The sequence below is a fragment of the Sitophilus oryzae genome, unplaced genomic scaffold (genome assembly GCF_002938485.1).
Source record: "Sitophilus oryzae breed Bouriz unplaced genomic scaffold, Soryzae_2.0 scaffold_1307_pilon_pilon, whole genome shotgun sequence".
Lineage (NCBI taxonomy): Eukaryota > Metazoa > Arthropoda > Insecta > Coleoptera > Curculionidae > Sitophilus > Sitophilus oryzae.
Window position 1 is genome coordinate 929,543 of NW_022145957.1, and position 11,623 is coordinate 941,165.

Sequence of the window (11,623 nt, forward strand, 5' to 3'; positions counted from 1 at the left end):
AATTAAGATGCACCAGTGTAATGCAGCATCTCTTCCGGATAAAAAGCATTCGTGGGTGGAGGGAAGACATCACTACTACTATTATTATTTTGCAAAAGCCTCGACCTCTTTCTGTAAAATGTAGATGAATGTATAAATGCATTTTTAGTGCTTTTTTAGGCATAATAAAAAAATTAAGTTTGTTTACAAAAACTTTTTATTAGGTTATGTTCATGATGTTCATTAGGCCGCAAATGCTACTTAATTGTATTTACGGACGTAAATAGAGATACGTAAATTAGGTTATAAATAGGAACATAAAATACAACAAAATATAATTGGACGTTACTTTAGGGATTATCAGTGAAACGTATCCTATTCGGACAAAGGGTAGACGTCGGGCTAGTTCAAGTATATGTACGTCGTGCAAGTCAACGTGGGAACGACGTTGGGAAATTAATAAAAATGGTACGTTGTTATTTTGTACGTCGACAGATCGTTGGATTTACCGACTCGGGTCCAACGACGTCGCTTTTAATAGGAAAGCGACGTCACAGGTCGCATCACCAGCACCCGACCTAAATTTGCACAAAGTCTGACGTCGCTTCAGGTTAGATTTAGTTCGAAGTCAGATATATGCTACTTGGGTGGTCGTTCATCTGAACGCAGCTAAAAACGCAATGCATCCGGCCAGCCGAAGGCCAGGTCGTTGCGACCTGGTCGTCAGTGAGTTTGAGCCCTTAATATGCACAGGTATTTCAGAGATATTTAGAGATATACCCGCAGACTCACCACCTATTGGTTAGTCAAAAAAATTAAAAGATGGGAATTGTAAGGTTTTACCATATACGTAGAAATACATTTAGCCTTATCTCTAAAAAGTGATTTGGTGAAAGATAAATATTGTGAGAAAGAGAAATTATGTGGTTTTTCTCTTACAGCACGGTATAATAATAGCATAAGGAATTACTATTTACATCTCAACGCAGTCAAACAATCTTTTTTGTACACATGTTTACTTCTGGGTACAGTCGACCGAGCCTTCTTCATCCAGCCTATGTTGTCACGTCTTTAATATTATCAATATTTTTTTTCTTATTATACACATATATTGAGATATTAATACTACATTTTTATAAAGTAGGTTTTAATATTCCATAGATGTATTAAATAGTCCTTATACTACTAAATTATAAGTCGGATACTGTTTAAAAAGGATAAGTTCTTTACAATATGATAACACCGATTAGAGGCGAGGGAGCCTATTCATTCATTTATTACCTTGTAGTACGCGTGGCAAGTGTGCGGTAAAGCTTTGATGCCGCTATGTCCCCGGCTGTATTAACGCATTTTCTTAGTTTGTAGTCCTTAAGTGTTTATTTTATTGACTTTTTCTGTTCAAGAACTATAAAATATGGTTCGCCAGTGCCAAATTTGCAAGAAATTTGACTTAAATAATCCATTTAAGTCTTGAAACGACTTTCGACCGGTAGACAACTCTCAATTTGCCCATTGGGAGCCAGTGGCGTTGTTGTAGAAAGGCGCTTATTTAGATAATATTTTAGTAAAATGTAAAATCTGAATTTTTTCTCATTACATTATTTACTTACTTACATTGTAACAAAGTCATAATTATAACCCTGTTAATAATTAATAATGATTTTATTAAAAATATGGTTTATTCTAAAATTATCTTGAGCATATAAAATAACATACAAGAATTTTAAATTGATATTACATTATGAAACAATATTTTTTAATATACCGGGTCGTCTCAAAAGTGGCTCACCCCCTATAACTTTTTTATTTTTTCAGATAAAAAAAACAGATTTGTATGTTATAGGTATATGACATAAATTAGGATTTATTGATGTATTCAGTTGTTTTTGGTCTCTTCCTGTTTCACCGAAATGATTACATCTTTTTATTTTTAAAGGCAACCTCGGTATATTGCTACTTTATTCGATAAAAAATGACACTCTGAATAGAATGACATATCATATGTCAACTTTTGACATTGTCGCTGAAAAACAAATCGTATTTTAAATTTCAATCCAGGGTGCCATGGTGTTGTTAAAAACACTAAGTTTTAATCAAGGAGCCTTGGAAAAATAGTTTTGATCGTCTAATAGGTTTCGTGTCTTGTCTAAGTCGGTTAAAATATGTACAAATCGTATTTTTAATCATACATATGTCAATTTTTTCAAATGGAACAAGGGTGACTCATTAGCATATTTGGAAAAAGCATTTTTTTATGAATATATGATACCACACACTTGGTATTTCGAGTCAAATTGTCGTTATGAACCACGTGTTACAATTACAATTAAACCATATGCGAAAGTGTCAAAAGTTGACATATGATATGTCATTCTATTCAGAGTGTCATTTTCTATCGAATAAAGTAGAAATATACCGAGGGTGCCGTATAAAAATTAAAAGTTATAGTCATTTCCGGTGAAACAGGAAGTGACCAAAAACAATTGAATGCGTCAATCAATCTTAATTTATGTCATGTACTAACATACTAAATCTTGTTTTTTTATTTGAAAATATAAAAAAAATATGGGGATGAGCCACTTTTGGGACGCACCCGGTATAATAAAGACAGTACCGAGTTAAATAAATGTAGTTTTCATTTTATCAACTTCCTATCACCTTCCTTGCTTTAATGGAACAGATTTATGTTTTCTCTAATTTACATAATAAGACATCACTTAACCAGAAAAAATAATATAATCAATATCTGTGGAATAGATCCTGTTTTGATGAATATTAGGGGTTGTAAATATTTGACTAAAATTAATAATTTATTATTAATTTCAAAAATTACGTAATTTCGATTATAAAAGTTCCTCTATAACGTGTATTTTATTATTTTTATCCTTTTTGGACTCTAAGACGTTTTTTACTAAACTTTTATTTAAAAAACCTGTCCTAAATCTTAATAAAATATAAAAACGTTTAAATACGATATATTTTTAATTTAATTATAGCTTCATTAAAATAAAAAAAATACCCGGCTATGATACGGAGAGTTCAGGTGTACTTGAGAAACGAAAGAAGTGTTGTGTTTCTCGGCAGAGTCGTCAGGGAACGACCGTTACGACAGAGACAACCTATCTATCGCTCGTGTCGCACTCGTTATAACCTAAAACAATAACACAACAATAACAAGACATTGTCTGACCGCATGTTCCAGCTATTTATAAATGAGATGCTCAGTCTATATTTTATTTTAAGTCTATGCTCGCCATAGTTTCACAGAGATGTATTTAGGAAAATATGAATTCACAATGAAATACAATAAAAAAAATTGATCATCGAGTAAAAATTTGCTTGAAAACAGAATATTTTCATATTTCGTGTAAGTAACAATTCTTCTGTATCTGAAAATCTTCTGATGGGAAGAAATGCGGAAAAAATATATAATGACATATTTTTATATTATTATCTATTTCAGAGATTTTTTACAACTTTTTTTTAAATTTAAAAGAAGTTTTATTTTAACATTAATGTGTTTGTTTTAGCAACATTACACTAAACTACCTGATAAAAATGCCCACTTAGCTGTGCATAAAAATTTGGAACGATTTATTTCTTTATACATCTCGCAATGTTGATATATTAAACACAGAAATTAAACAATTAAATTATTCCAGTTTCATATGCAGTTTCATATTTTTACATAAAAAAACATTTCTATAGAAAGCAGATATTTCTACAGAAATGTTTCTATAGAAGATCGGGAATAACATTTCCAGATCTGGAATAAGCTTCTTCTAAACGTCAAGTACGTTTGGCCATTAATTACCATGTTTAAACTTCAGTAATTGCTAATAAACATTATAGAAACTTCAAAACAACTTCAGAAGCAAGATCAATAAGAGATCCCTTCTTATTTAGAAGAGTTTGATTTTAACCGCTAGAAAGTATCAATAGACTTTCGCATGTAACAAAAAATATTTTTGTTATCATTTTTTGTCAATCCGTCTCTGTGCTGGGACGCAAAGCTCGAACCTCGCAGGTCGACGGACGGAACTCAACTGAAACGATCTGCAATCTACCGATATTCGACAGATTGTAAAAACTGGCAGAAAATATTTGGAAGAGTAAAACTACTCTTTCCCTTCTACTATGATAATAGCACCACAGATTATAAACCTTGTTTTTTCTTTATCGTTTTTTGTGGTTCCAATTTTCGGAATCGGGCACTAGTTTCCGCACATAGCACGCCCACTTATGGCCTCTAAAATTGTGCACAGCGCCTGACCGGCGCAGTTATTAGAGAGATATCGGAAAACCGAATAGCGTCATGCAGTATTTACGCGTACCTTATCATGGTTACGATATGCGCGAGTCAATTTTTAATGCAACACCCGCTAAATTTTATTTATTTGAATTACTATTTTAGTTTTATTAGGTAATTTGATATTTAAGTAACTGAGATTAGTTTTAGTTAAATAAATATGGCCCAAAATATGGATTCCACCTCTTCCAATATTAAAGAACCTATAAAGTGGCTTAGGTTTACAGCAGATGACGACTTAGCCCTTCTAAGAGAATTTGTTGCTTGTTGCCCTAAACCCACTGGCAGACGTTGAACAATAAAGCACTGGAAACAAGCACTTTAGCCCTTCAGTTTTAAAATACCTAGTAAACAAAACAATTTCCAAGTTTTAAATTCAAACTTAGGTTAAGTTTAAATAGCGGACGCGACGCGAACAGAATTCTTTCCGATCCGATAACTATAAATGAAGAGAGTTAATACCACCTCAAGTAAAGGAAATAACACCTGGCCTTATTTAGATATCTCTCTGTTATGCTGTTTATTGTTATTTTACGCGAGTTTATTTTCGCGCACAGGAAATTTTATTCGTTTGCACATCGTCATAAAAAACAATTTTCGTACCACGAATTAGGGATAAGATTTTTATCTGTATACATATAGTATACCTAATCTGTGATAGCACACATAGAAAAATAATCAGCGTGGAATATACCGTATGATTGAATAAAACCAGCGTCAGCGATGGCTATGAAATGAAGATCGCTGTCATTTTAAATGTAAAATTATATGGGAAATGTCATCGATCGTCATTCCAAGCCAACTGGACGCGGTTTTTTTTTGGATCCTAAGGTATTTTATAACACGTACAAGGTCAGGCAAAGGTGCGTCGGGCATCTGTAGCTCCTAGAATAAAAACTTCACAACCAAACCAAACCGAAAGTATGTACTAGGTGCATTTCAAGAAAATATTTTGACTTTTATACGGTGGCTCAAAAAAGTGTGAGTGGATCGAGATAATTTTTTTTAAATAGGAGACTCTGTATATTATTGCGTTTTTAACTTCCTTTATCCTGTACAGAGTGTCCCATTTTCGTATTTTACAGGGTTTCTCCTTTATAAGAATCACTGTGCTACGTTCTTATGAACTAAATATGCTACAGACACAGATTTGTCCTACACACAGATTTGTCCACTTAATTTCTGAAATACCGGGAGAATTTTAAAATATTGCATTTTTCGACCCCCTCCGTATCTTGGATATCTTATAAATTTTCAAAAAGTTTTTGGCTGGGAGCTGTAATTCTCGAAATATGAGTTAAACTTATGCTGTAATTTGTGTGTTTTAATGGGACACCCTGTCTTTTTAGGTTTCTAAAAATATAATATACTTTATACTTATTTTTATAAACAAGATAAAAAGTGCATGTTTTTTTTTCGGTTTATAAGTTAATCACATAAATCAACCTATTGTTACGGATTCCGTGGGTCCACTAATTTAAACTCACGATAAAATACTTAACGAATTTATTATCTCACTTTATACACACAATAACTAACTATTTATAAAATTCCTTCACCAAATTGTCCGATTCGTAATAATTTAAAGCGCGGTATATTCAAACTTCAAAAAACTATCCCAACTGCCGGTTACGCCGGCTTATGTACTCTACTTGACTGCTTCTGGAAACTTCTACAATTCTCGGAGAGCGTTCTACTTCATACTGGACAATTCTATTGTCTAATTCGCTTACTTGTCGACTTGATTAAGAGATGGCGCCCAAAAATTTCTTTTACTTTCTGGCGGATGCGCCATTTTTCTTGACACGTTGCGGTTGTGTAGGCAACCAGTAAATTGTTTTTATTTTATTTTTGCAGATCCATCTAGTGCTAAGTAAATGCAAGACTAAGACCAAGAATCTCATGGTCTTGGTCTTTTAATTAATAAGCAGTCTTGGTATTGGTCTTGGTTTTGCAAGGTACAGTCTTGGTCTTGCTGCAAGACTCTTGCAAGTCTTACATTTTTAATAGATTTTTACTAGAAGCACACTGAAAAAAAAGATCTCTCAGTCGAAATGAATATGACTTTGACCCAAAAGATTGGCGCTTTTGAATAGGGCCAAGAACGACGTTTCTTTGCCCAAAGCATTAACTATCTTGTCATAAGCTTTAAAAAATTACTTTAGAGAATAGAAGAATCTATCTATCCAACGTATTTCACTCTTGACCCAAAATGAATATGCAAAGAAGTTCTTGCTACAAGAACAATAGTCTCTTTGATTCATGCAAAAATTGTAGATTGAAAAGGGACATTTCTTGATTAAAGAGACACTTTTCTGAAACCAATAGCGAATAGTATTGACTCAACTAAAATTTATTTTGATCTAAGAGAAGTCAATACATCCATATACAGGCATATTACGAGGTATATTATTTTCTGATAAATTTAGGTTTTCCTGGTCTGTAGTAAGTAAAGGGATATTATTTTCCTGGATAGTAGTTATTTCTGCTTCTTCACTCCTTGGTATGATTTGTGGTGGTTCATCACTCTACAAATTACAAAAAAATGTTACATCACGATTAATCAAAGTAAAACAAATAAATTATTAGCTTTGGTCACATTTTGAATTTTTTAATACGACGAAAAGAAATTTTTAGAAAATCGATAACTATATTTTTATTCTATCTATAGTCACGCATGCATTATCTAAACAGGTGCATTAGGTAAATGTCTCTTACCTTCAAATATAGCAGATAAGTGCTCTAATTTCCATTTTTTCAAAAACTCCTTTAAAGAATCCATATATCCTAAAATTTGTCCATAAAAAATGACAAATGCATGTTAATAACGATCACTAATTAATTTGTTATACGATATGTGTTTAATAAGCAAATTATGCAAAATTCCAAGCAACAAAACCTGTGCGTACTATGATGTGCGACCTATGAAATGCGACGTACGACTGATCGGACTGCCGACTGATTGTATAATATACCGTCCTTCGTCATCGTCTTTGAGTGTCGTTATTATTTTTCATCAAAAGAGTATTTAGCTATTGGAAAAATGGCCATGTTTCTTGAATGAAGTACTTCCTAGCGTATTTTTCTTATTATCTTAAAACAAAGTAATTTGCACTTGGTTGAATGAAAATAGATTAGAATTAAGAAATTAAAAGAGAAATTTTCGAATTTTACAAGAGAACCAGTTTTCTTGAGTTAAGAGAGTTTTTCTTCAGGCAAAATATTTTCTTTTACGCTAAAATAAACTCTCTTTCCACTAAATTTTTTTTTTTCAAGAATGATGACGACTTTAGTTCAAGTCTATCTTTTTTATCAGTGCACTTTCTATATAGAAAATCTTTAAATAAATAGTATTTTAAATAATTTAAAGCAAATGAAACTTTAATGAAACAATATTTGTCTGATAAAAGTTCTTGTTTTTCAATATATTATATTGAATTAACATTTCTTCCTTTAAAATTTTCTGGATCGGGAGAACACTACTTATATGTATATAAGAATCGCTTTTAAAACGTCCTTCGACGATGTGCGATGCCTAGTCGCCATTCATTCCGTTCATTCCAGTCTCCGTCACGCAGGTCCCTTGAGCTCATCGCCTTCTTGACACCCTCCATCCAGTTTGTCCTTGGTCTTCCCGGTTTCCTTCTCTTTTGTGGAAGCCAGTTTAGTACCTTCTGAGGCAGTCGCGTGTTGTCCATCCTTCTCACATACCACTTCAGTTGGGAACGGAAAACGAACAATGAATTTCGGAACATGGAACAGTCAAGGTTGCAGTGGAGAACACTATTTGTAATAAATTAAAACAATAATTTTGAACATATAAGTAATTTCTTATTACATAAACGTAACAAAATGCGAGACCGCAACAACTTGCAGATTTGGTCTTGCACTGGAGCTTGAGGCGGTCTTGCACTGGTTGGTCTTTGTTTTGATCTTGCAGATCAAACAATAGTCTGGTCATTACTAGATCCATCATTATATCATAATAAACTCATGCATTTACTTTTTTACAGGGGTTTACCCAGGCTTCGAGACCTCTCAATCCAACACACACCACTGAAAACCGTCTCGCCCTTCGCATTCGCCGGCCTCCAAAACATCACCAGCATTTACCTCAGCTACAACAAAATCAAAACGGTAGAAGGCTACGCTTTTGCCGGCACCACCAACCTCAAATTACTAGTCCTAACCCATAACCCTCTAACTGTTTTAGAATCGAACGCCTTCACCGGCATTACCGAAGTCGACCGGATCGTCCTACCTTCAGGCATCAAAGTCCTCGAACCGGACTGCTTCAACGGCCTGGATACGCTAGGACACATGCAACTAGCCTTTATGGACCTCCGCAGCTTGAAACGAGGCATTTTCCGTGGCCTTACCAACGTCAAATACCTGTCAATTCAAGAATCCGACTTGGGAAACATCGACGGCGATGCCTTCGACGATATGACCTACATCAAATCGCTTAACTTTTTGAACAACAAAATCGACTCGATCCAGTGGTTGAACTGGACCTGGGAACAGCACATTGGGCACGTTAGATTCCAGGGAAACCACATCCTGGAAATTCCTAGTCCAGATTCACTTTTAGTTGAAGTGGAAAGACTGACTGTGATATCTAATCATTTCCCTTGCGACTGTCATATTCACTCTTTGCTAGGCGGTCCTCTGGCGAACGGTAGTATATTAAATTTCATTTCGAAAAATTACTGTATATCGCCTTTGGAGGTGAACGGTATGTATATGAACAATATTGATATAGAATCGATAGGACGTTGTGAAGAAGTAACGAAAGAAAACCTAGAAGCCGCTCCCGATTCTAGGAACGTAGCGGGACGTTTAGACAATTTGTGCAATTACTTAAATCTGCTGTTATATATTCTAAAGTTGCTAAAGATAACGTAGGCTTCGCCCTCTTGTTGTTGTGTACATAAGAACCAAAGTATAGCGTTTACGAAATTGTGATATTTTTTATTATTAATTATATATAGATTATAATCTGTTATAAAGACACAAATTAGGAAATTGAATTCGATTCGAAAATGATTTTGTAAAATAAGTAAAAAGAATATTGGTATGGTTTGTGATATAAATTGTAAATGTATATAGAGTAAGTGTGTTATAAAACGTTTTTTATTTTCGATTATATAGTTGCTAAGTGTTAATATTGATGAGGCATTTGTTAAATTATCTTGTTGAATACATTTATTAATAGCTGGATAACTAAACGAAAGAATTTAGAAAGAAAATACAAGAAAAAAATGATTATATTAGTTGTATACAGAGAAGACCAGGCTACTAGTAACATAGCACGTTGCCGGACGAACTTACGTTTACCCGATTTGCGTTCGTACTAGAGATTCACTGCCAGCTAGTCGGCTGGTCAGGCAGTACGCAGTTGCAGTTGTGCTTAGACGGGTCGGTGGTGACAATAGGAATACGACGCGAGCAGTGCCGAGTATTTATTATTTTCATTTTAAGTGTTTACCTTCACTTAGGTAACATTTAAAATAAAAATACTTAAATATTTATTATTTGAGTGTGTTTACAAGCCAAAATTAAAAATAAATAAATTCTCTAAACCCGAACAAAACTAAAATATTACTCTAAATAAAAAAAGTTATAACAAGTGTTCAAAAAGACCACCTTCTTGTGCTAGACAGAAGCCTAGGCGGTCGTAAAATCCCCGTCTGACATTGGCTAACATATTAGGGCTAATCATTTGGAAAGCCTCTCATATTTTTACTTGAAGCTCATCCAGATTATTAGCCCTATTACGACCATACTCTTTGGATTTTACATAACCCTACAAAAAGAAATCATTGGGAGAAAGATCTGGTGATCTAGCTGGCCACAAAATAGTTCCATGTCCACTAATTAAACGGTTGGGAAAAGTATTGTTCAAATATTCTTGAACAATACGGGCATTGTGGGCAGGGCAACCATCTTGTTGAATCTTTCTCCTAATAACTCACGAATTCTAGGGACAATCTGCTGCTGTAACAAGTCCAAATACTTTGCAACAGTTACCTAATACCCTTTATAAAAAACGGACCAATCATATGCTCCCCTACAAAACCACCCCAAACACTTGCTTGAACTCCTGTTCTTCATTAATGTTTTTGTGGGGACACGCACCCATGTATTTCAAAATTATTAATAACTCTTGATATAGTAAAGATGGAATTGGCCTGTTTACAAGTTTGTGGAAAAATTGTTTGTATATCCCGATAAGACCTATTTTGGAAATACCATTTTACAATTTACACTTTGAATTTTCTCATGAACTTCGTAAACATCCGTTATTTTACTTAAAAAATAAATTTTACACGAGAGCTGTAGCGAGAATCTATGTATTCGTTTTGGCTATTAAAACACGAATAAATACAAATTCTGTAACATTCTTATCACATATCTACCTATTTTTATTTTATCGCATTTTTTTGCCTGCTTTTTATCCGGCGGACGGGTATAGGCTAATTCGTCCGGTTCTGCCTATGTTACTACTACGGTGGTCTGGTCTATATAATCTGTCCCACGATAGTATACCGTGTGGTGCATCGGAACACGGGGCGCATAGGAAATTCCATGTAAATTTTGAAAATGTCAAATATTATCTCCCCAGATAAGTTTATGCAAAACTTGTATGAGTCTTTTTTGAAGTACATGTACATTTGTCTAGAATTTCGTTTTATTTGGAATCGGAATTTAAAAGTTAGTTGCAATAATCTACCTTCAACAACAAAATGTGACATCGAACTTGACAATGACAGACTCATATTTTTGCTGGTATTTTAATTGTAGCTTTCTCTGGGCCGTATTATAAATATTTAGTAATTTGAACGTAGATTTTTGCAGATAAGATTTAAGATTTAAACACCAACTTTTTTCTAGAATTTAAAACGAAATTTTAGACAAAAGTACAACTTTAACGCCTCTTCAAAAAAGTCTAAAACAACTTTTGCATAAAATCATCTAGAGATATAATATTTAAAAATTTCAAAATTTACATGAGATTTCCTATGTTCCGTGTTCCTATGCATCACACGGTATATTATAGTGACATTTACCGTCTGTCAATAAAATTCATACGTAAATGATTTTTTCGTCAATGCCACCCGTCGAAATCTTCTCTTTTTACAAAACAGATTTTCCTTTGTTTTAATGAGTAATAAAAAGTAATTTAAAGTAAGTGATGGTTCACGAATAATTGCGCACGAACGATTGCAACTTCTTAGTTCAAGAATTAGATATTTGACGATTGAAATTGAGCCAGCCATGTTTGAGGATAAAATAACTGAGCTTTTAGGCCCGGTTGTACAAACATAGCTTAAA

The 11,623-nt window shown here is 33.7% G+C and overlaps 1 protein-coding gene across 1 annotated transcript in view; it reads left to right on the forward strand.

Annotated features, from left to right (window-relative positions):
- The window catches only part of LOC115874867 (chondroadherin), a 55,163-nt gene extending 45,875 nt beyond the window's left edge, over positions 1–9,288 (forward strand). The window contains exon 3 of the mRNA XM_030890163.1: positions 8,302–9,288. Coding sequence (XP_030746023.1) covers positions 8,302–9,193 — 892 coding nt within the window. The 3' untranslated portion in view covers positions 9,194–9,288. The remainder of the gene's footprint in view (positions 1–8,301) is intronic.
- The last annotated feature ends 2,335 nt before the right edge of the window (positions 9,289–11,623 follow it).